Genomic DNA, 26,980 nt, shown 5'->3' with positions numbered 1-26,980 from the left:
TGTATATTTAGGGTATGTGTCATGATTGCCACGTGCAACTTCAAAGCCTAAAAGCCAAGCAGAAATGTAATTGTCAACGACAAAAAACAATTAAATCGTTAATCGCAATTATTTGAGTGACAATTAATCGCCATGTAAAATGTCATAATCGTAACAGCCCTAGTCTCCAGTAGCAGACTCCAAGAGTCTCCACTGAGTCTCCTACCGTAAACCTATTCCGGCAATGCACTGCACAACGTTCACAGCTGCGGTAGATGAAATAACGGGGTAATAATGGTGAACTCTGAAAGCGCACAGATGGCAAACAGCAGGTCGCGCATGCCATGATGTCGCATACTGTACCTGGCACGGTGCCATTGTTGGCGATGAAGCTGGCCATGTCTATCTGGCGGTTGTCGACGAGCAGGTTCTTCATGCAGCCCACGAACTGGCGGTTCTGGACAGGGAAGTCCTCGGGGAGCTTGGGCACGCCTCCCAGGAGCAGAGGGCCCGTCAGGTCCAGAGATCTGAGGAACAAAGAACCCCAACGTCTGTTTTAAAGAAAGTTCAGGCTTTGCTCTGCGTCCAGCAGAACATACTGAGCACTTAAAGGGATAGTTCACTCCCAATATGACATTCTTCCTGTCGATTACTCACCCAATTCAATTCAATTCAAAGGAGCTTTATTGGCATGAGAAAACATACGTTTACATTGCCAAAGCAAGTGTCACAAATACAATAAAAAACTGTTGAAAATGGGGAACTTATATACATTGTTTACACAGCATTGTGTAAACAGAGCTATGTCGCATTGTGACATTTTATATATATACAGGGTATAAAGCTTTTGGAACAAATAACAGCATTATTTTTTTTACTGTATGTGCTGATGATGATGTGAATCCATGGTTTATAGTCCTTAGGTCCACCCCATGGAGACATGAATTCATGGATATATGTTTTTGTCGCATTACTAATCCTAAAACAAGAATTTTGGGAGACTCTTTGTGTCTCAATAGGGGAAAAAGCAGGCTCTTTGTGTCTCCAAAGGGAACCACTGCAAACTAAAGAATCTCCATGGGGTGAGTAATCGAAGCCCTATTTAAAAAATGGCTAAAATAGCCAATCTACAAGACTATGACACACTGCAAAACACTAAAACTTTGTCAGTGGTTAATAACACTGGTTAAAAAGGGTAACATGAACACAGTTTTGCTGAGTTATTATATGTTTTCCCGTCGGAGTTGAAAAGGCTACAGAATAAACATCCTGATGGAGAATACTTGACTTGAAAGAATCATTTTATAAAATAAATGAATCAATGGAATCATTAAAATGATTACTTTGAATAAGAGCAAACATTAAGTAGAAAGCAAGTAATAACATTTATGATTTCAATTGTCCAGTTCAATTACGAACTCCTATACATCATATCCCAGTGTCTTTGCTGCAGACTTACTTCTTGGATCCTGATTGGCTGCCCTGGGCGGAGCAGGTGTAGTTTCCGATCATGTGACCGAACCTCAGGGCCACCGAGGTGTCACAGTTATCCACGTTGACCACAACCACCTTCTGGTCCGAGGGTCCCTGAGGGAGACCGGCCTGGTTCAGGATGGGCTGCAGGGCGACAAGACAAAGTCATGAGTATAATATCATCCCCTTGTGAAACACAAACCCAGCGTATTCAGTGAGACGGCTGTCAGAATGATGGCGATTAAAATACCCTTCTGCTTGGCAGTATACTGTATGTGCTCAACAATATGCTACAATGACAATAACGATTCCGCATGACGTACAGTATAATGAACTAAATGCGCGACAATTCAACATGCCATAAACTGCTCTGTCTTTGTTGTTGGGATTTTTTACCTGCCCCTTTCTACAGTTGTTGAACAATGAAATGCAAGCATGTGTATATAAATATACAGTTTTATTAATTTATTTCAATTACATCTCTGTGTTACTGCAGTATGTATAATGAATTATTTTTGGTTGTCTATATGTATGAAAATAACCTAAAAGACTTGCTGCTAAAACATTTTATCATGTTTCAAATTTGGTTGTCTTACAAATATGAAATTGTCCTTTGTATCACAACCTTCTCTGTTACCTCAATCAAGCAAGTTTCCACTTTTTTTAAGAATTTGCACCAAAACAGTAACAGCCAAAAAGCCAGTGGCTGCTAAACACACGTGCACAAACACACACGCACACACGAAAGGGGCCTGTTTCTTCTCAGGCCAGAGGTCCCGACAAAGGGATCTGTTTCAATTGTCTGTGAAATCAATGGAGGAGAGCAACAAGAGGAGGAGGGGCTTGAGGGGGAGAGAATAACGATCCTGTCAATAAAGGTCACGACCTCTTTTCAAACGGGCCGTTGCTCTGAGGTCACGTAGAGCTCATATTAACGTATGAGTGTAGGTTCAAGCTGCTGTCGTGAGGCCGCTGCCAACGCCGTGATCAGGGGCGTCACAAGGGGGGAGGAAAGTGGGACTGAGTTACTAGGGCCTTAATTATTTTATACTTAGCTATTGAAAAATAGCAGATATACAAGCTCACAATGCGGCACAGTGCCACGCTGTGAGCTTGTATATCTGCTATTTTTGAAAAGTCGTGAAAATTTGTGGACATCTTTGAATATATGTATTTTTTTATGCAAACATTTGTAACTGAAATTTAGCTTCTGGGGGGGGGGGTCCCTGGAACTAAATATTTTTAAATGGGGGTCCGTGGCCAAATACATATCATTTTGGGGGTCCTTCACATGAAAAAGTCTGAGCACCACTGACATAGAAACATAGGTTTTTCAAAAAACCTTAGAAGGATTTGAAATATTCAAAGCACTCTGTGCCGCACTGTGAGCTTGTAGATCTGCTATTTTTCAATAGTTAAAGCACCCAGGGCCCAGAATTTGTTTTGCGACACAGCTGAAGCTGTCCATTGGTCAGACAGCGAGTGCAGAGTTCTCAGCAGGGTTTGAGTAAAACGCCCCCGCCTTGGCTTAGGATGCAGTGGCACGCGGTGTCACTCGTGAGAAATAACATCAAAATGAAACACTTCTTTGGTATTTTAATTTCGCTACGATACTTAAACCACACTGTGGCCTTAAGGCGGTTTCAGACCAACTCTGTGGACACGGAGCCTGAACGTATACGTAGGTGTGTCTTGGGCAGTGCTGTTCACTCTGTTTGGATCACTTCCCTGTCATTTCCCACAGCCACACCTATACGCAGAGCAGCACTGATTTAATTGGTTTCACGGATATCAGCCGTTTTTATGAGCAGTCTACACTTAAACTTGGGCCTATACAAAATCATAATAAACAGCTTAACCATTTTACTCAAACCCGTTGAGAACCCGCACCCGCGGTCAGACAGGAGATTTAACAGGAATTAAGACCGTCTGTCTGGGGTCCAGGAATGATAGCAGGCCTTGGGTGGGGTTGAGCGCAATGCTGCTAGTGCTCGCCTAAGAATATGCATAGGGTTTAATTATTGGTTATCTTGGTAAAATGCAATTCATGTGTTGTGTGGAACAATCAGATATTGTCAGCTAAACATGGGTTGGTTCGGTTGTACGTTTAAATTAGCACCTCAATCGTCCCAAACCAAAAGTTACCTAATTTGTATGCATAAGCCCTACAAATGATAATTTCCTGAAAATGCTATACTGCAATGACTGCCCATTTGTGACGGTCTGATCCCTTACTTTAAAGTCGCTAAGATAAGTCCCAAGTGGATTGGACAGAAATATGCTGCCATCCAAGCAGATGTCAGAGACGTCACTTTAGGTCAACATTTGCACTGGAATGCACACATGTGAAGCCACATCACCCCAATGCAATATAGAAGGGACTAATGCTTGGCTAAATTTCTCTCACATGGCTCTTCGGCTGCACCCACTGAGGAGATTAGATGATATCTCTGTGAGCCATGAATGCTGCCGTCTAATTGAGAAGCTGCCAGTAATTCCATGCCTTGCGTGTTCCTGCGAACACCAATGGGATGAATGATAGAAACGCAGAGAACATCCACTAGTCTTTAACTTGGAGAGGAAACAAGCCAGCCTCTCACAGCACCTTATACCTCCACAGCAAATGTCAACTCTCCATAACTTGAAGTATTTACGGTATACAACAAACGCATCATAAGTGATTTGATGCCATGTGTGCATGGAGGCATTTTCACTATTCAAAAGCAAAGTGGAAAGTGAAAGGACAGCTAAAAATGTGTGCACAGGAACTAAACATTATGATGCTCCTTCCACAATCCCACCACAAAAGCCTGAGCATTGCAAAATCACAGGTTCTTTTCAGTCTACCCCTGTTGAGTAGAAAGATCAGCACGTTTGTGGCAAATTTGTCTGCGATGGAGCAAGCAAGAAAGCGAGCGTTGTGAAATAAACTGTTGGGATTGTCATAGTTTCAAATCATCCGACACGCTCTTTTTTTTCCACAGCTTCCGTCTGCATGCTATGCCAGGTCCAGAACAGACTCTGGGCCAGATCCACTGGTCCTTTCACTGACCTATCCAGTGTGCCATGGCACCCTGGGGCCCCTGGGCTTGCTAAACTACTGCCACCATCAGTCACGGCTGTTGACTCTCCTATAATGACTGTCTGCTGCTAATGCCTTTTCGGCAGAACAAAGCCCCTGGTCCTGTCAACGCTGATTGGAAGGTACATATTTACACACAGGACTACATTAAACAGTGTTTCTCACATGCCTGGACAGCGGATTGCGGGGGATAATATGAGTACCCCGTCAGCCTTCTATGACAAGGAGGTTCACGGGCGACAAACTACGCAAATATGGCATGTGTGAGTGAGATTGACTGGGAAAGCCATAGCAACCAGAAGGGGTGGCCCTGAAGCGCCGCCGTGTCCCCCCGTTAAAAAAAAAAACCCCAGAGTCAATACTCCTCTCTTGCTTTTCTTCTTCTCCATCCATTTGGTCCTCTCCTGCCTCGCTTTTCTGTCCTTGCTCGGAGAACAGAGAGTGAGAGAGGCACCTTCCCCGGGGCTGCATCATTCACTGCCCGTGGTCCCAATGGAAGCAAGAGCGGAGCACAAAGGCAGCGGTCATTGCCATTCTCCACAGTCCCCCACTCCCCTGAAAGGCACATTTCAATCTAAAATGCCCCCCCCTCCCCTCCCGCCTCATCCCGCCCCACCCCCTGCGGACAGGGACAGGCCAGTCTAGGCCACCGTGGGATACCTCGAGAGGGAGGAGCCGTCTCTTTCTACCTCGGTGACTCACACAGGAGCTGGACTACATGAGCTCAGCGACCCACCCACCACTGTAGAAGCGGAGGACTTTGATTGGAGGGATTGGTTCAACTAGTGCAGGGTCCTGGGGTTCAGATTCTCTCCTCCTCTTTTTTTACAGTGTCCCATATTAAGTTGATGCATTACAGTCAAGAAGGACAAAGAGGCTAATGTTATAAATTACATATAAACCGCAGGGATGTCAAAATGTAACGGAAACAAAAAACAAACGAAACGTCCTCTATGTGGGTCCAGAGCTGCTTGCATTACCAACGTTAAACAGCAAACAAGTCTATAAATCAATGCTAAATATGTAAAACATTTACATGTAAATGTACCGGGTCGACCTAAAGAGCAAATGATTCAGAGATTCATTGGACTTTGGGGTTTGTACTCAAGTGATTAATGAGAGTGTAATGTCTTCCCTGGAAGGGAACCAAAGCGTTTTTTTTTTTAGTCCAATGGGCCACAAGATGTTGTTGGGCCCCCACTCTGCATTACTTCTGCTGGCTGGAATCTGACACGGCCATGTTATCATAGACATTGAATAGAATATCCACGCTGAGGGAGTTGCCAGGCAACATCTTTATGATGCAAAGTGACTTCCTGAATAGGCAGAAAATGTAACATCCTGTGTGTGCTGGTTGGTGTGTGTGTGTGTGTGTGTGTGTGTGTGTGTGTGTGTGTGTGTGTGTGTGTGTGTGTGTGTGTGTGTGTGTGTGTGTGTGTGTGCGTGTGTGTGTGTGTGTGTGGTGGGGGGGTGGGGGGGGGGGTATCAGAAGGATAAGGGAGGTGAAAGTTCCATACATTCTCCACTGATTTATTTCAAAAGTTGCCCCCCGTTGAACCATATTTGTCAAAACATAAATAAGCGCCTTGTCAACTAAAACAGTCGTTTTCAAAGTGGGGACCCTCAGGGGTACCTTGAGGGAGTCGGGACCCTTAAAGGTCTGTAACTCTTGAGTCTGTACAGATGGAACCAAAAGGAATTTGTACACTCTCAGAGTTATGGGAGTCTTTGATTTTAACCACTAGGGCTGTCACGATATGACATTTTACATGACGATTAATTGTCACTCAAATAATTGGCGATGAACGATTTAATTGTGTTTTTGTCATTGACAATTACATTTCTGTTTGGCTTTTAGGCTTTGAAGTTGCACATGGCAGATATGACACAAAACCTAAATACACAAAGAAATTACTGACATATTTGACAACTTACTACTTAAAAAATAACATTGATAGTGGAAATAGCCGATCTACAAGCTCACAACGCGTCGCATCGCGACGCGTTGTGAGCTTGTAGATCTGCTATTTCCACTATTTCTGACATTTTTCAACATTCACGATTATGACGATTATGACAAAATAATTGCGATAATGTCAAATAATCACGATTAGACGATTATGTAATAATTGTGACAGCCCTATTAACCACTGGGCTAAAAGATTCTCCACAGTTTAGTTTTTCTGTCTCTTGCTCCCAGCTCAGCACACCAACTTCTGTCTGTCTCTCTTTGTCTCTCTCTCTCTCTCTCTCCTCCCGCATTCCACAGTGTCTAGCTGGCACACTGGCACTGTTCCAGATCATCCACTGTGTCCAGTTGGCACACTGGCACCCTTCCAGATCATAGCCATGTCACCCATAACTCTTTGGAGTGACACAGCAGCAGCTTTAAACAAGTGACCAAAAAAAAAACTCCATCACATCTCAGGGTTTTCTGGCCACAGCGTGCAAAACCCAGGGTGTTAATTGAATTCAGAGAGGGTAAAATGGACCGCAGTTGTGCTGCACACTCAATAGTACTGCTTTTCATTTATGGAAATCCAGGTGGCCAATGTCATGGTGTCATAGTCATAGTGATGATAAGTGAAGAGCGACGGTTATCAAAGGGGCAATTATTGTGCATACAAACTAAACCTGTTCTGTCTGTTAAACTGCAATTAAGTATTGTCTGTGTGCCGATTTCAGTCCAAATGAGTGCTATTCCTGTTGTCATAGGCTGGTTAGACTAAATCAGTGGTTCCCAAACTTTTCAGCTCGGGACCCAAAAGAAAGATAAGACATTTTTTTTGTTCTTTTAGTATAACAAGTACAAAAATAAATTTGAATTTTTTTTTACAAATTGTGTGACCCATAAAAATTGGTCTGTGACCCACTATGCGTCCCATCCCACTGTTTGGGAAACAGTAGTAGACTAAATAACCCTGCTCTCCCAATGCCATCCTCTGCCTTCTGTGAAGGGACACAGGTAACTTCCACTCCCGTGAAATGGATTGTGTGTGGCATCTTAACCTAGTTTGGAAACTATCCAATCACAAACCGCCTTCTGTAAATGCATCTCTCTAGCACTGCGGGTCCCCTAATATATGATAGGGGACCAAATTGTCCTACATTCTATTGCTTCGGGCGTACCTTGTTGTAATAGTGGACTTGGACCACATGCCACTGTCCGTCACTGACACCTCCGAGGATGTACGGCGACACCGTAGTCTTGGTCTCACCTGAAATCAAACGACAAGAGATGTCAGTGTAGGTAAGCATGTGTGTCCTGAAAAAGGAAAGTTTTCTCCCACACACGAAACAGAAGATCTACAAGCTCACAAGGTGTTGAGACCGGCACGGTGTGAGCTTGTAGATCTGCTATTTTTGCTAAGTGATTTCAAAGCATAATTTTTCTCCTACCTGCAGAGAAGGTGAGCTGGATCTGCTCGTTGATGATTTCCATTGCAATGAAGTCGTGCTTTTCATTAAAGCGACCGTTGTAGAGTAATAAACCATTGGGCTCTTTGGTGGCAAATCTGGAAAACAGAAGAAATGCAGATATTCTTGAATACCACGACAGTGTTTCATCTTAGAGTATAAAAAAGGAATTGTGGCGCGCAAGGACTTGCAAGGATAGACATTGAACAAATCTCCTAGAATTGTTGTCGCTTGTACCAATTTGTAGGTCCTTGACCTCAATCCCATTCTTTAACAATGAGTGCCACACAGAGAGTAGATAAGATTGTATTACTCGTTAGGTTACAATTACAATTAAGGCATTTAGCAGATGCTCTCATCCAGAGCTACTTAAAGTGCAAGATCAGAGTAAATCACATGAACCCTATGTTGACCAGAATAGGAAGACACACTTTCACAGTCTTTAGGGAGATGCAGCATATGTATATTAAATTAGTCATTTGGGCTGGACACCTTGCTCAGAGGTACTTTACCTGGCAATTTATGTGTCATTCAGTCTCTGTTTAGCCTCTCTCATCTCAAGAGACCCCATTGCCACAAATCTGCACCATGTTGTATTGTTGTTTGTCTCATTTTATAGCATACAAATTGAGCCTGGAGATCTTTAAATGTATTCAATTACTGTGTGTCGTAATGAAGGGAACATTTACATTCAGGCATGTCCTATTACGGGAAAATGTCTGCATTACATGTAAATGTAGTTGTACTTCTACCATGGCAAAGTAACGCAGTGTGCCATGTGATTTGCCATGGAGGAAAAGAGGGCAAGACTTTAACAATGCTAACATTTTACACAGATCACTGAACAGCTACCCGGGTTAACCACGAGACAGACTGAGACCAACGGAAGCCTTGCACGCACTCACACACGCACCAGCGCACATACACGCGCGCGCACACACACACACACACACACACACACACACACACACACACACACACACACACACACACACACACACACACACACACACACACACACACACACACACACACACACATGCAGTGTAATCATGGCTAAATGCACACTACGGAAACACAGAAACGCCATGCCATGATTGAAAAGGTACTACAGTGTGAGATGAAAAAAATAAAAGAAATACTTCATAGAGACAGAAAAACTGGGGCAATGTCAATGCTAGAGGGGGGTGCAGGGAAGCCAAGACTGGAAGTAGCTGGAAGCAAGCAGATGCATTAAACATAGACCAGGAACCAACTAAGGTGTAGCTTCAAAATGCATGTAGTTTTCTTGTAACTGAGGAAAACAAAACACCACCTGAATTTCACCTTTGTGTTTGCATTGAAGCTGAGACTGAAGAGTGGGCATGCATGACACGCAGCCTGTTTTCATACTAATGCTCTGATTGTAACATTTGAACACAACATTGCATCTCTGCACCTTCCTAACAACGGATCACTCTGCCTTGCTCTGGCCTTCTCCTGGGCTTCAAGTTCACAGTTAGACCACAGTTTTCTGAAAAACGTATGTTTCTATATCAATGTTTCTCAAACCTTTTCATGTCAAGGACCCCAAAAATAATGCGTATTTGGCCGTGGACCCCCATCTCAAAAGGGACCCCCAGAAGCAAAGATTTTAGTTAAGACATGGTCCCTTTAAAAAAATATATATATATTCAAAGATTTGCACACCTTTTAAAATCTACAAGCTCATAGCATGGCACGAAGTGACACACTATGAGCTTGTATATCTGCTATTTGTGTATAAAATAATGGTTAAAGTCTTTAAAATCTAAAGTGACACAGATGCTTTCCCGGTTTTAAATGGGTTAAAAAAAAAAACAGTCTATAAAGGATATCTGAAACTCCGTTATATAAAGTATATAATATTATATGTATACATGACCATTGCCAATAGGATTTACCCTGATCCATCTGCCTGGGGACCACACAGCGAAGAAGAAACCAGCAAGAGAGAGTCCTCTCTGAGAACTGACAAACCTGACATTCCTGTGGTTTATACTGGCATTTCTTACTTGCTGCCAGGCCTGTTCAGACAGTCAATTGATTCACTGACATGTGATACAATAATCCAGTAATAGGTCTAATTTACTCTTATTCCAAACAGGCTGACCTCCGATCCAGAGAAAAAACCTCAACTCGATACGAGCAATCAACACGTTCAGATCCCAATCTGAAAAAACTATAGTGTGGTTTTGCTCGGTTATTATTAATCAAAATGCACATTTCAACCACTTTTCACCAAGATCGGGTTGATTATAATTGAGTCGTGGCTCGGCATGTAAACATCATCATTGTCGGACAGCTGCAGTGGAATAATTTGTTTTCAGGAAAGAGGCTGTAATTCCCACAACAACACATCTTGGGAGACGCTCCCACTGAATATCGAGTGTTTTTCTCCCCGCTATCCTGTGGGGGTGGGGGTATCTTGTGTGTACTGCTGTTTGTGCAGTATTCCTAATCTAGGAGTGTATGGCCATGGGACATGACACTGCTCACTAGCTCACTGGCAAACATTAGAATCATTCAGTTCAGAGCAGTGGTGGAAAAAATAATCACATTTTCTTCTTAAGTAAAAGTATCAATACCATATAAATACTCTTCTGTTACAAGCCTGGAATTCAAAATTTACTTGAGTAAAAGTACAAAAGTATTGGCATCAAAATGTACTAAAAGTACCAAAAGTGAAAGTACTCGTTATGCAGAATGTCCCATTTCATGTTTTCAAATGTAGGCTATAAACATCTTTTGAAAATAGTAGATTAGGCCGAATTAGTCCTAAGTGGTCAATGTACGTATGTTTTGAAATAATAATCAAAATCTAGAAAGTAACTAGTAACTGAAGTGTTCAAATAATTGTAGTGGAGTAAAAAGTACAATATTTGCCTCTGAGATGTAATGGAGTAGAAGTAAAAGTATTGGAAATTGGAAATACTCAAGTAAAGTTCAAATACCTCAACATTGTACTTAAAGACAGTACATAAGTAATTGTACTTTACACCACTGGTTCAGAGGAGAGCAAAGGGGTCACAGTGATGCATAATATCACAGACAAACCACTAACAAAGCCACAAGGCATTCAATCAAAAGAAAAGATAATATCACCTTCTCAGTATTACGATTTACAATTTAGGCATTTGGCAGAAGCCCTTAATCCAGAGCGAGCAAGGACAGCACAAGGTAATACATGAATTGCATAGAAATAGTAATCTAGGATTATAAGTAAACCAAGAACCTAAGCCTGAGGAATCATGCTGCGTTTTTAGCTTAATTATCAGCTATTTTCCTATAGTACGAATGAGGCTTTAGCCTTCAAGTATCTGACGTATTGATTTAAAAGGCTTATCCGCCTTTGCCCCCCGAGCCCTCTGAACTATAAGAGTAATCAGCCGGAACTAAATACGGACTCCATTGGCATCATTACATGTCACATTAGGCAGCCGTCAGTAGAAATAACAACCAGTCCACCATTATGTAGAAACCGTGTCATGGCACGCGACATGATGCAACAACACATAAGACGTATACAGTGGTGAAAAGAACTCCTATGACTGAAAGCAATGTGGCTGTAGGCTGATCATAAAAATGCTTTGATAGCTAACGAGAGAGAGAAAGGAAAGAAAAATAATCAGTGCACAGCATCATCAAGGTAATTCCTGAGTCAACTTGCATCCTGCAGTGTTGCACTGCACCACAATACTGGCATGGAAGGTCTTGTCTAACGGAAAAAATAAAAAAGGTTTTTGGTAACTATGCAGTTCAGGATTCTTTATTAGATAATGAGCAGTTATTAGATTTATTTTAATGTATGATCATCTGCTATCTTTATTTATGTATTACTTATTCATTATTTATTAATGCATAATAGATAATAGATATATTCAGATAGGGTTGAAATGAACATTAATATCATCAATGTACTATATTACCCCAAATCCTTTTTTTCCCCCTTCTTTAAAAAAAAAAAAAAATCTTAAGAAGATCACACCAGTAATGTTGTGATGTCATTCTTCAAGGTTTATTTTTGTACACTTTTCCTTCAAACCTCGACCAGTGTGCCAGCTTTTTTCCTGGGCCACAGCAAATTCTGATTTAGTCTTAGTCTTCTGAAATTGTTTAGTCTAAAAGTCTTAGACGACTAAATATCAAAATCTTAGTCTTTAGTCTTAGTCTTAGTCAACGAAATTAACACTGCAGTTAACAAATCCCAGAACAAGCACTGTCTGTTCAGGTTTACAGTAAACAGGATCTATGTCTTAGCTTGCTCTTTATGGCCCGAAACCTGATCAATGCCATCTCAGGTGACGGGGGCTACACTACACATTGAGCTCACCTTGCCTCAAAGCCCCCCAGACATCAGCAGCTTTTTACTGAGCACCGACTGCCTTCACATCTCTCTCTCTCTCTCTCTGAGCAGTCAGTGAAATGTAGACAAGGCTTTTGAGAAACAAAACAAAACAGAAAACAAACTGGTCCGAGCGGTTCTTCATCAATTACACACTGCCACCTGAGAGCCTGCACACAGAGAAAGCCCAAATCCATAAAACTCAACAAAAGGCATATCGCTTTCACCAACACCCATTATCAGCGTCAACCCCCTGAGCAGACATGTCTAAAGTGACAAGTATCTCAATAAGCATAGCAGTACGCCGGGACACATTTCCTCTGATACCCTCCCAGAGGTGACGGCTTTGTTATGATGGATATCAAACAGGAATTAAGTGCTCCCCATTGTTGCTTATATTTCATCGCATGGCGAGTTTTCCTTCAGCTCACGACAGAATTCTCATTAACACGGAGTTCCTGCTGTGTTTGCCTGCGTTCAGTATTCACAGGTCATCTGTTTATTCCAGAGCACCAACCGCCTCCCCTCCCCCCAAACACATCAACCACCAACAACTGGCAAAGCAATGTCACTAAAGGCTCTTTTACTGTACGCGTGTATACAGTATCTATCTATCTATCTATCTATCTATCTCTCTCTCTCTCTCTCTCTCTATATATATATATATATATATATATATATATATATATATATATATATATAAAAGAAAAAAATATCATACACAAGTACAGAACATCCTTGTTAGGAGGAATGATGACTGTAACCGCATGTGCCCACACAGACAAACAGCCAAAAGGCAGGCAGCGTATATCAGCTTCACCTTGATGAGTGGGACAATGTGGAAGTAGGCCAAGCGCTGGCTGACTCTCTCATAGCTCTCATAGCTCACATAGAGTGACCACTGGCATTGACTGTAAATAGGACCGCAGTCTTGCATCTGGGATTAATGTTCTTGGTTACACAAGGGCCCACCTCCAAAAAACACAGTCTTCCGGCGTGGACATCGGGGATGACCATTCATCTTCCTTAAAGCTTTTCACACCACATGCACTTTGCAGCGCACTGAGTTTCTGAATATCTTTTTCCACACTGGTACTCTGTATATTCCTAAACACAGATAACACTCTCCCCGTGCCAGTGGCCCTCCTCTATAAAAGTGGCCCGTTAAGTGATTCCATTATTGTTATAAAACACCACTACGGTTACATAAAGTGTGGAGGGGCAGAGGGTTTGGGGGGGCGTTTAGGCAAAGCCATGCTTAAACGCTGCTGAGCAATGCAGGCAAACGTGGGATGTCGGGGGCGGACGATTGGACAAGAGTACCTCACGGAATGTGGAGGGGAACGCTGTAGCATGAGTGGGAGTGAATGAGGGGGTACTGGTTGAAACCACGAATGGGGGGAGGGGGAGGGGGGGGGGGGGTTACGGTACTCACGTGAGGGAGAGGGTGAAGTGGAAGCGCTGGCGAAGGCCCTTGAAGGTCAAGAAGGACTGCGGAGGAAAGTTGCGGGTGGTCATCTCGCAGTAAGGCTTCTCGTAGCCGCCCGGCGGGCACTCGCACCGGAACCCGCCCACCAGCAGGTTGACACACGTGCCTCCGTTCCTGCAGACGCCCGGGGCGCAGCGGCCCGAACGGGACGACAGCTCGCAGCGCTCACCTGACGCAATAGTAAGAGAGATTGAGAGAGAGAGAAAGGGGTAGACAACGATGGATGGGGGATTAATACTGTGTGTCTGTGACAAATAGGGTTTTGCTACAGCTGTCAATGCGGCTGCATCCTGAGGGACGCCACGGCACACGGCCATCGCTCTCTCTTACAGTTAGTCACATGGAATGCTGTCTTTATTCACTACACTGACTGCAGCCATCCAACGCAGCAAGTACCGAGCGCCTCTTATGCACCTTATGACTTTATTCACTACCTAAATTGCAGCCATCCGACACAGCGAGTACAGAGCCCCGGGAAACACCTTATGACATTTTCTATTTCTGATATATCAATGAGTCGACACACAAAAAACTTTAAATCCATTTTTTCAATAATCTACTTTAAATCGATTGGTCTAATAATGAACAAGTTATGCCCTGTATTATGCTTCATTGCACAATGGTGGCGTGCGAAAATAGCGTGCGAAAACCAGCCCTACTTAAGGTCCAATCAGGCTGACAGTGACAGAATCCGATTTGAGGGGAGGAGAGAAAATACAGTAGTACTGGTATAGAATACACTAGCAGTCGTTTTATAGTATACGAGATGTAGTGGTATGGAATTCAGCAGTAGTTTTATAGAATACAGTAGAGAGATGTTAGAATTAGGATACAGTTGTTTAGGTATAATGTTTTAGAACAGTGGTTCCCAAACCTTTTAGCCTGTGACCCAAAAGAGAAATTACACATTCGCCTGGGACCCAAACTAGTGAAAATAGCCGATCTACAAGCTCTCAACGCGTCTTGTTAATTATTATTATATTTTATTCGTGGAAAGATGTGTTTGTTTCTTTGTTTGAAAACGTATAAAATTCTCAAATATCCTTTTTATTTCTAAAAATAAAATGGGGATTTTTTGGGGAGAGGAAATCCTATTTGAATATATATAATTATATATATATATATTATAAATTCTTTGTAGGAAAAGAAAATGCGATTTTAAGTCGAGTCGTGACCTATAGAAATTGGTCCGTGACCCACAGATGGGCCCCGGCCCACTGTTTGGGAACCAGTGGTTTAGAATACAGTAGCATAGTAATGGTACGCAATACAGTAGTGGCATAAATGAGGCAGTCTAAAGCCCTTTGCACACAGGCGCGTTTAACCGCACGGATAAAACGGACAATATAATTTTTTGAAAAGAAAACAATGATTCTCTATGACCTCATGCACACCGGCTCCGAATTAGCCGTGCGACGAGTGGCTGCCGCCGTGCGTTTTTTTCTCGATCGAACCCAGTTCGATTCGTGCGTCTTGTCGCATGCGGTAAAAAACTCATCACTCCTTTTATGACTCCTTTTTGGATCCGCAGCACCGATTCCGCACAGCCTTGCACACCAAATCCAATGCCTTTTATTCATGCCGCAAACGAAGAAAACGCAACTGTCCTGTGTGCAAAGGGCTTTAGTGTGAGAGAAGAGGGGAAACTGTGTCACAGTGAGTGGAGCGGACTGGATTGCCATACTCCTCGTTCCCGTAGCCCACATCCCCACATGTGCCATTTGTCTCCCGTCTCCGGATGGGATGGGAGAGATGGGAGGAGGCTGGCACAGTTGCTGCGAGGTCGAGAGAGAGACTACTGGATGCTTCCATGCATGAACTGGAGAATCTGTGTCAAAGCCCTCAGTCAGCGGCAGCAGTGTGGAACACTTCCGCAGTACCGTGTAGTAGTACTGAGTACTGACTGGCACACATAGGGTGCAGACAAAGACGCGTCTTTATCATAGACTGTAAAAGATAAATGGACAAAGCCACGCCATTGGTTTCTATACAGACTGTAAATGAAGCCTATTCTTCCAGTAAATTCATGAAGAAATCAAAGAAAAATCAAAGAAATTCCATAAATTAGAAAACAAATGTTTAAGAAGTAGTGAAAATAGCCGATCTACCATCTCACAAAGGATCGCTTCGTGCCGCATTGTGATCTTCTAGATCTGCTATTTTCACTAGTTTGGGTCCTGGGCGAATGTTTAATTTCTCTTTTGAGTCACAAGCTGAAAAGTTGACCATTCGAGTTGACCATTGACAAACATGCCTCTTGTTAACGCCAGTACGATTAATCACTATCCCAATGTCGACGGAAAATACAGTTTATTAATTATCGTTGTGGGGCTATCGCCCCATTCATTCAAATGAAGTCCCAAGGACGCTGCGGATGAGGCTCATTATAAAACTGGAAATGTATTGATTTGCGAATATAAATTTGATTTTGATGGCTACAAACCCAAAAAATGCGGCTTCTAATCTTCCGCAGTACTCCAGCAAATCATGACAATGTGTTAGTAGTGGTGTCTTCCCAAATCTTACCAAGCATTTACAAGCAATAACTTCCAGTCGGCCAAACAACCTTGTAGCTTTCTGGTTAATAATTCAGCCTCTTGCTCTCAGCAACAAGCTTAATCTGTCTAATTAAAGGAGAGGCACTACAGGTGGATAGGCAAAAAAAACTATTCCTGGTCCTATCAAAATGAAAAAGATGAACAGCTGAATATACAAAAAAGATTTTTTGTTTTAGTGCCCCCGTATAAATTACACGCTTGTAGATTGTCTATTTTCAGCATGTAACCAAGTGTAAAATCAGGCATTACAACACCATCAGGGCCTGTCAAAATACATTTGTTTTGATATTTAGTCCCTCTTCAGAAGCGTAAGCTATCAGACTCTGTCTTGAGAGAATGACTAAAACTAGACTAACACTAAAACATTTCAGGTGACTAAAATATACAAAAACTAAAGAGAAATGTATTCAAAATACAATGACTAAAATGTTTATGAAAGTGTAACCCATCAGTAAAATAAAAATGACCCAATTCAAATGACCTGTGTTGTTACTCTGGAATATGCATACAATTAAACTAACTGTATTGTATGGAAGGCAGCAGGATTCTAGTTTGGAAAGAATGCATAGAAACCTAAACAGAAGTTAAGTATCTGGTCTGCTCCCTGTTGACACCCTCACAAAGCACTGTTGTCTTGACGGTAAACTGGGAGGAGAGCCACTGTCTGTGTGTGTTTTCCTCAGTTGGAGATTCCTCTGGGAGAGGAGAGAAGAGCCGCTCCTGTCACAGGTGTATGGCTGTGGAAAAGCAGCTCTGGGGCACTGTTGCCTTGTCCGCTTATTATAAGTGGCTTTGGGCTTTGTTTTTCGGTCAAGTTGCTTGAAATATTGGTAGTTGCAGGGTTTTTTTGGGCTTGTTTCTAAAGTGGCAGTTGCTTATTTGGGCATGTTTCCTACATGGTGTTTAAACCAGTAGTTCTCCACCATTTTCATGTCAAGGACAACCCCAAATTAATATGTATTTGTCCATGGACACCCCCATCTGATATTATTTTGTGCCAGGGACCCCTGTGACAGATTTGTGTAAAATGTTTCAAAAAATATTAAAAATTTTGTCCCTTTTTTTTCAATAACCTTTTGAAAATAGCAGATCTACAAGCTCACAACCCGTCGCCTCGCATCAAGATCACACGTTGTAGATCATAGGTTTAAAAGTGCTTGTTTGCATGGACCTTGTTGCTTAGTTCTCTCGCAAAATCTGGCAACACCGTCTCCGGCGGGTTGCTAGGTGAGCAGCACTGTAAGGTGGGGAGGAGGAGCGCACGTCAGCGTATAGACACAACCTCCACTGAACGCCCCATCAATTATTGAAGCAGCATTTCCTCTGCTCTACTTGCAAGCCCTTCCAAGTCTGTCCCTCCCAGCCGCCACACTGTTTATTGTCAGCATTAATCATTAAGGCTAGCAAAATGTACAGGGATCTTTCAAGAGATCACACACTGGCTTTTGGACCGGCATGACCTCTACGGTTTCGTAAGGTCCTAGACTAGAGGTATTGATTTACTTATATATATATATTCCATATATTGCGCCATCGAATCGAGTAAATTCGCTCCCCAGAAAATAAATAATTGATGAGGGAACTGATTGAGAATTTCATTTCAAAATGAGGCAATTATTTATTGCTGGATAAAAAGCTCTACTGCATGGGTAAAATATTTCAGTATTAACAGCATATAAACTGCCTCTTTTCAAATGAAATTAACAATTTGAGACAAATAAAAAGTCGGTTTTAAAATGTAATGTTTCAATGAGGGAAAATCAAGCACACCCAAACTAATCACACGCCACCAACCGGACGCAACGCCCCAACACTCGGTCAAACATGATTGCCTCAGACGACACTGTGGCTCTGTATCGACAAAAGAATCCCTGTCACATTGAAGATGCGATTAAGGCCTAAAGATTATCACCGACGATCGGTATGACTGTGTTGTGTCTGCACTGTGTGCAATTCACCCCACAGTGGACCTTGGAGAAGCACATGTTTCTGGGCTGCTAAGTAACAGGAAGAGCATCCTCTCCTCTCAGTCTCCACAGTGTAGTTAGTGGCAGAAACCCCTGAGGGCAACGTGACAACCTACACTGAGCTCCGGGAACCCGAGACGTGGGTGGGTTGCACTCGCACTATAACTGACAGACAGGGCTTTTCCTAAACCCAGCACCTTTTCTGCTAGTGAAATGTGAGGACAGGAGACGTACTGTACAGGACACCATCTGGGTACGCAACCCAGCTGACCAGGTCTGATCTCTGATGTGCTCACTCACATAGAAAGGTGATGGCATTCTACATTTGAATACCAAAACACTCGCCCCCAAAACACAGTTGGCCCCGGCTCAAATCTGGCGGGCTCGGATTCCTGGTATTCTTAAATGTAACCTCTGTAAACTATGCCTAAACCTAACCTTATTCCTAACCTTAAACTCCGTAAATTATACCTAAACGGTTAAACCTATCCGTATTCTTATAACCTTAACCTCAGTAAAACGGTGACAAAACCTAACCCTATTCCCAAACGTAATCTCAGTAAAACACTGCCCAACCCTACCTATTTCTAACCTTATTCTCAGTAAAACAAATACAAGAATACAAGATACAAGATACAAGAATACATTTTTGAAAACAGCGAAAATAGCCACTCCACATGCATTGCTCACAACATGCCACTATGAAACATGTTGCGAGTGTTGTAGATCGACTATTACCATATACTGTACATATAGTGGATTAAGAGGTTAAAGTGTGTAAGCTTACAGTTGCTGTTTAGTTCAGTTTTTATAGAGGTGTGGTGGTGCACATGCACACTGCCATTCCATAACACAATGATATAAATTCCTAGAGTAAGCTAAAAGTGCATTTGTGAAATTTCTTTTACTTAATAATACATAACCAGAGGCCATTAAGACACGGCCGCGAAGAAGGTTGGCGGTAACGTATATGCTGATGAAATATTGCTAGGGGCATATGCAATAATATGATAACAGTCAACAGTCAGAATAATTCCATCTACGAGCCTTGGGGATATGTTGAGAAAAACAGCTAGGGTATATATATATATATATAAGACCAAAATGTAGGTTAGAGACGGGTTATTCAGTCTGGGTCGTCGATGTGCAGAGTGACTGTCTGACTCAGACTGTTTGATCATTCACCATGTACTGTCTGTATGTCCTTATGATGAACATTGCTTGTTCTCTGATGGATTTCTCCTCGCTTTTCTAGCCGACCGCCATCTGGCAACGCCCACGGGCCAACAGTTCTGTATCACATACATGCACACACACACACACACACACACACACACACACACACACACACACACACACACACACACACACACGCACACGCGCGCACGCAGCACACAGGCACACACACACATTCACTGCACAACATCCTATGAACATATGATCACAACTATTCAGCACTTACTTACCTACCCTCCCACATGGAGTGAGCAATTTAACATACGCACAGTCACACATGGGCTCACGTGCGAGCGCACACACACACACACACACACACACACACACACACACACACACACACACACACACACACACACACACACACACACACTCACACTCACACTCACGCACCGAGTAATAGAGACCAACATACTTAGGCACTGAGCACAGTGGGGGGAACGGTGAATTCAACGCTCACTGAGGCAGAACAGTGGGAGATGTAGATTACAGGGGAAAATCCATCAAATAAAAGCGCCTGTTTTCAACCTGACTGAATGACCTTGTCGGAAACAAATGGAAAGAAGCAGACAGGATAATTGAGACGAGACGTCCTAAATCATCAATTAAAGAAACAAAAAACGTGTGTGTGACTGACTAAATTAATTATCTTTGGTAGTCACAGCATAGGCTATTGAAAATAAGAAAAATAATGACATCTGTGTCCAATCTAATGGATGACGATTAAGATAATTCTCCTGTATTTGTGTGGAGCCAAGACCATTCTGAACACAATCTACATAAATCTGCTTCTTGACTGAAGTATTAAGTCAAGGAATTTCTGATAATTTTTTTTGCTGAAGTAGGATTTGTGGGTTGCGGTTTATAAACACAACATTGGAAGACTTGGCTCCTCTTCTCCGGCTCAAGGACACCAACAGCGCACACATCTACTGCACCAAGGTTGATGGACAGAAACAGCCAGAACAAATCAAATAAGAAAACACTGGCTCAGGGAAAGGTCTCTGCAGACAAGGCCACTGTGCCACACACTTTCCTAAGGTCATAAGTGATGATGATTGAGAGGGATTATCTTTGTTTGTAATTCTCTAAATTCTCTAAAATGTTGAATTTTTGTTTAGAAATAAACTACTTGCTGCAACATCATTATCAACCTGTTTGTTCTATACAGTAGCATCATCATGTTCGCCCAATTATTTGTTCATGCCCATGTTTGATAAAACGGAGATCTCTAATTTACTTATGTGTGTCACAATTTAGAAGAAAATGTATCTCTGTCTGTATTCTTATAGGACAGGGCATTGGCAGATTAATTTCCTTGGCAAGCCATATTGGAAGGAATGCTCTATAATGGAATGCTCTATGAAAGCGGTTCCCAACCGTTTTTCTTTGGAAACCCCCTCTCCCCTTCTTATATCTGGCAAAAGCTGAGACCCCCCTACACGTGCGCGCACACGCTTGTAGTTTTTCAGACATAATAACCATTTAAGCCCTATGTGCTTAAATGTAACGAATGGTGGGGAAAAAAGCAGCTCTACAAGATCACAACGTACCGTGATGAGATGCATAGTGAGATTGTAGATCTGCTAGTTTTGCTATCTTTTTTTTTTTTACAATATAATTATCTGAAGATGCAATTTATGATTTTGTGCTACAAGTATTGGACTACCTCCAAATGCATCTTGAGCTTGTAGATCAGCTATTTTTGATACTTATGTGTGACATAGAATGACGAAGTAGGGCATTGATTTACAGAAATAAAAGTTAAAATACGGAGACTGGCCGACAGTATATGCAACGTGGCCCTCTGGAGTGAGTGTGGAAATATAGTGGCCCTCTCCTCTCCATCATCAAAGTTTCCCACCGCTGCAGTACTTCTCCATCATGGCTGGAGGATGTACTTGTACATCAAGCCACCTTACGCTGCAGAAACAGGAGATAGGCTTCTGACCTATGGGCCACAAGGGTACTACTTACTTATTTACGGGGGGCTTATTTCAAGGGGGGCCCAGCCCAGAGGTTAGGAAACACTGAGCCTGGTTCTGATAGTCAGGTCAGGTGTCACCAGAACCAGCAAGCTGTATTTATTTATTACAAGCAGCAGAAGTGAGAAACTGCCAAGCCGTGGCCTGAAAGGAGCTTATGTTGATATGAAGGGTGTTTTGCAGATTTCCAGATTCATTGTTCTGCTGGGTGTGTTATAAACACATTTTACAAGTTACATTAGATGTTTTCTTTTTCCCCCTTAGTGCAGGTCCCACCGTCCCACATACAAAACATTTGGGCATAATATTAATTCGGGGAAAAAAATATTTAAGTCAAGAAATTGACGAGATATAATGGAAACCACATTTGATAAGACGTCCCGAGACCATCCCAATAACTTATGTACGTACCTACCTTCTTAAAGTAGGGTTAGTTGAGTTGATCATTCATCCAGTAACATACAGTAACACATATCACCTCTTTTAAAAAAGCTATATGGTCCTAGACCAGAACAGAAGCTATGAGTCTGGTATCAGGATAGATCCATTCATTCAACTGTTCATCACTTAAGTTACGAGTGTGCGACTACTTTCCCGTTTTCATTTTTCTGCCTTTATTTATAGTTTGTAATCGAGATGGACAGGAAACAGGAGAGAGAGATGTGGAGAGATATGCAGCAAAGACTGTCGAAAACGGGACTCAAACCCGCGGTGCGCTGTCAGGCTATTTATGAGCCTAGGTGCCCTGACCGCAATTGCACAGTTTATCCACTTTCAACCGGGTGTCCCTATTTTGGATATTTTGGGAATCTATTCAAAATTTGCCAAAATTGACAAATTACAAGCTTGTTGTGATGCAATGCATTGTGAGCTTGTAGTTTGGCTATTTTCACTGCTTAAGTGGCTAACACTGAGTACACACTACACAGTGAAGTTGGCGCTAAATGGCTACATATTATAATGTAGCAGTGTGCTGCTACTTAACAAGATCGCATTCAAACTAATTACAAAACTAGATATGGAATAGTATGCAATAAAACCCCTACACCAGCTTCAAAGCAGACTAACGAGTCTAATGAGAAAGAACGACTTGAAAAAGAAGGAAGGAAATCTGAGTTTGACCTAAATAACCCCTGAACAAAGAACGGGGGGAAATACTCTGATATTCGCACATATTAGCATATAAAAATTCCCTCTCCCTTCTCCACTCCCCTTTCCCTCAACCACAACCAGAGTGAAAGTAGACAATCTTCAATGCCTTGAGGCGTCTTAAGTGCATAATTTGTAGACCATAAGGTCACACGACATACCCAGCTAAACCACTCTCAGTTAACAAAGCCTATTAACTACCATAGCAGTTTTGCCTCAGCAATACATCACATCACATCACAGCAGTGCCTTGTTATTTTCTAAATATGGAGCCTCAGAACATTCTCCGGCAACATCAACCTTTTATCTGTCTAATCTGTAGTATATCTGTGTCTTTTTTCGGTTTGGTACCTTTTTTTATCTATGGAAAGTTTGCTTTTACTGTGGTGGAGTGCATGCGTTTGTGCGTGCTTGCGTGCGTGCGTGCGTTCGTTGTGCATTGTGGCGGTTACAACAACTCTCTCCATCTGTATCCATCCATAATTAATAATTTCCTTATTGCTCTCAGAGATTCTCCTCTGGACAGATAAATTGCTATTGGTTTTGTCTTATCCAGGCTGACACGCACTACAAAAGCCACTGCTCCCTCTGCAGGGGTCTGGCTTTAGGAAAGAGGCTGCAGGAAGGAACACTGCTACAGCACATTATTTATCACGCTGCAATGACCAATCAGCCCTTTGCTCTGAGACGCATCACTCTTAAATCTGTTTTCTAGGGAGGTTAGGTAAATATGTATGCGTGCAATCTGTAGAAAGATTACAGAATAATAACTTGACAGTTGCAAATAGAGCTATTTGAAGCTTTCAGATGCATTGGTAACCATGTAAATACAATAGGCTATTTGTTTAAAAGAATTATGAATACATTAAAGATAAGCTTATTATTGTTGCTTCCGGTATCAATGGAAGGGGTCAGTAGGTAACACGTTATCACGTTGCTAACTGATATTATTGAGGTGAATGCATGTGTAGGAAACATTTACAGGCATGTTTTTTTGTTTAACCCCGCTATGGCTGACTGGAACCGGGATTATAAAATCAATAGTCTTGTGATGCCAGACGATTGAGATCTCTATCCCTACCCCATGGGGACAGTCTTCTACATGCAAGGTGATTACTAGAATGGTGGTGAGTACAGCTGCTAAAAAGACCTACACCTACTGCTTTAGAAGCCAATCATGTCACTGTCCCATTATGAATGCACCGTTACAGAGATTCCATCCGCTGACTCTAGTTGAGCAAAGTGTTTACAGTTTAGAGACTGACTTAATGTGTGAGTCTATAAAATCAATAACTCATCACTCTGCATATGTCTGCACAGTGCACAGCTGGGGTCATCACTGTGTCAAATCCTTTACGGTCTATAAATGGACGCATTCAATAAAAGACCTGAGCGGTGGCGGCGAACGGATCGGATGTAGGCGGTCAAGATCCCATGGGGCCCAGGTCAAGCAAACCCACCTCTGAGCTATTCTGCTATTTTCTACATCTTATTGGGTTCAACCATTTTATCTTTTCAATGGCGTCCCATGGATTCTGGGAGATGGTAAAACAACCGCACACTGAATGATGAAGACGTATAGTATGGTCGAAACGTTGCACAATTAATAATAATATGTTTTGGGAGCTTTAAACCACCGTATGGGTGTTTTACCTTCTCCTTTGATATCCAGCACTTGGCCTAAACACAGGCACAAACCGTGCACACAATCTCCTCTGTGAACTGTCCCATGGATTCTGAAATCGGTCAAGCAACCATGAGATCACACACACTGACCGTAAAAACCACCAGTTAAGGCTTTAAACCCAATCGAGGGTTCTCTCACCTGTGTAGTCGTCGAAGCACTCGCACGTGTAGCCTCCCTCCCTGCTGCGGCACACGCCATGAGCTCCGCAGGGCTTGGAGTAGCACAGGTCGATCTCCGTCTCACAGTAGTCCCCTGTGAAGCCGGTGGGGCAGCGGCAGCGCAGCCCGGCGATGGGGTGGATGGGTCGGAACAGGATGGTGTCGGACGAGACGAACGGCGCCAGGCTGTCGAACTTGAGTACGGACACGCACTTCATGTAGTTCTCGCAGGGCTCGCGAAGACAGATGTTGTCGTCGAAGGGCAGCACCTAGATAGATATATAGAAACTTTTATTATCCCAAGAGGGAAAATCAGTCGCCCAGATGCGGCACAGCAGTTACGGCTACAAAGTTAAAGGGAAGTATGAAAAGAAAGAAAAAGTACTGTTGTGTAAAAACAAAGCAAAACATAGAAGCATCAACAATACAGAGCAGTCTGAAGCTAAGAAACCAAAAAATATAAAGTGTCCAGAGCAGTCAATGTGTCTCATCGTTATAACACAAATAGTAATACTTAAAGTACTACTTATAGCCAGCCAAAGTGTCCATAACAGCCATGCTACAATGTGTCTCACCGTTATCTCGTCATAACACAAGTAATAATAATACTTAAATACTACTTAATAGTGCATACCTGCTGGGAGGAGATGCGCGCCAGCAGGCTGCGGTTCAGATACAGCCTCTCCTGGAGCTCCTCCGAGCCGAAGAACTCTGCCTCCGTGGCGCCGCCCTCCACCCCTCTCCCGGTCCGGCCCTCGCCCGCTCCCCCTCGCCCAGCGCCCCCGGGCCGCTGGGCGGCGTCTCCGGCGGTGGGCACGGCCACGGACAGGCTGACGTTGAGGATGCGCGCGCTGACGTCGGTGTCGTCCTGAACGTTGAACACCACCACGTCCTCGCGGGCGGCGGAGAGGACGCACGCCACGCCGTCCAGGAACTGGGCGAGCAGCAGGGACAGGAAGTGCTCCTGGGAGGTGTTGGCCAGACGCAGCGTTATGCTGTTGGACAGCATCTCGTCCGTGATGATGGTCACCTGGAGGAGACACTGGGCCGACACCGAGTGGACTCCATCTGAGCGGAAGCAAGGAAGGAACAGGAAAACATGAGTTTAATACCATTTAGGCCTAGGATTATTGAATGCTTTAACCACTGAAAAATAGCAGATATACAAGCTCACAGCGCGGCACTCGGTGCCGCGCTGTGAGCTTGTATATCTGCTATTTTTCGTGAAAATGTGTGCAAATCTTTGTATATATGTATTTTCAACGCGAACGTTTGTAACTCAAATTTTGCTTCTGGGTGGTCCCTGGAACTAGATATTAGAAGGATTCAAAAGACACTTATAGAATCGGGTCAAAATTCTAATTTTCAAGATTTTTCAAAAATAGCAGATCTACAAGCTTGCAGCGCGGCACTCGGTGCCGCGCTGTGAGCTTGTATATCTGCTATTTTTCAATAGTTAAAGCATAAAATAATGATACACAATAATGTGTACCTAGGGTTTTCAGATGATGAACTTCAATGTTATCATTTTAAAATAAAACCTTGTAAGTAATATGTTCTAGCTCTTAAATCGGACAAATCCTCTATGAACATTGAACATACGTGTATGAAGGTTCAAGGTATCTATGAATGTTTGATATTAGGAAAAGATAATAAATTCAACCTTTCCCTTGAGCTCATTTATACATGAGACCATTATGAAAATCAAGGTCACAGATTCTCTGCAGTAGCAGTTACTGCTTTTGTTACTGTGACATCATCGCTTCCAATGTATCACCACACACACACACACACACACACACACACACACACACACACACACACTCGCATGTTATTTTATGAACCCGTATTATGCAAAACAATAGGTTGTTACGAAGACAAGGTCAGATTTGAGATCTAATCTAAAATCAAAGGGGGTCATCTCAGAAACAACCACAGGGTGCCAAAAACAGGGACATACCGGTACGCCTATGCATTTTGGTTGCAGACAAGACAACAAGTGTCAATAAAATCATCATATTTTTCAAACTAACTTCAACATTGGTACAAGCCAATACCACCAAGATACCCTGATATATTTCAATAGATGTTCTAACATTCCATGTGCAATAAGCTTACATTACTGAACAACGGTTACTGTAGAATAGTAACCTCGCCTACCAGGCTTTCTCCCGGGAGAGAGCCTGGTGTTCGTTCACAACAGACCGCTTGGTTTCCGCCTAAAGCGCGGAAACCACTAGAAGAAGCGGCGTCGCTTTGATTTGGTTCCCACCGTTTGTTTCCCCAATCCCTATTAAAATGCTCGAGTAGCCTAGTGTGGTTTTGCCGGTCGCTAAAAGTTGGACTAAAACATGCATATACCAAACTAATTTTTCAAAAGCAAAACTACTCCGCATCGAGGAGTTTATTAGGTAGGCCATAAAAGTATGTCCTTGAG

General features: G+C 42.8%; 1 protein-coding gene across 1 annotated transcript in view; it reads right to left on the bottom strand.

The window, feature by feature from the left end:
• Positions 1–26,980, bottom strand: part of celsr2 (cadherin, EGF LAG seven-pass G-type receptor 2) — a gene marked incomplete at both ends in the record, with an annotated part of 78,251 nt that overhangs the window by 25,233 nt on the left and 26,038 nt on the right. Inside the window, 7 exon segments of the mRNA XM_080728157.1 lie at positions 343–506; positions 1,439–1,596; positions 7,664–7,752; positions 7,934–8,049; positions 13,750–13,972; positions 24,524–24,812; positions 25,178–25,611. Of these exon segments, the coding sequence (XP_080584283.1) occupies positions 343–506; positions 1,439–1,596; positions 7,664–7,752; positions 7,934–8,049; positions 13,750–13,972; positions 24,524–24,812; positions 25,178–25,611 (1,473 nt within the window).

The sequence above is a fragment of the Nannobrachium achirus genome (assembly GCF_963921795.1).
Source record: "Nannobrachium achirus genome assembly, chromosome: 6".
Lineage (NCBI taxonomy): Eukaryota > Metazoa > Chordata > Actinopteri > Myctophiformes > Myctophidae > Nannobrachium > Nannobrachium achirus.
This window is presented reverse-complemented; position numbering and strand designations above follow the sequence as displayed.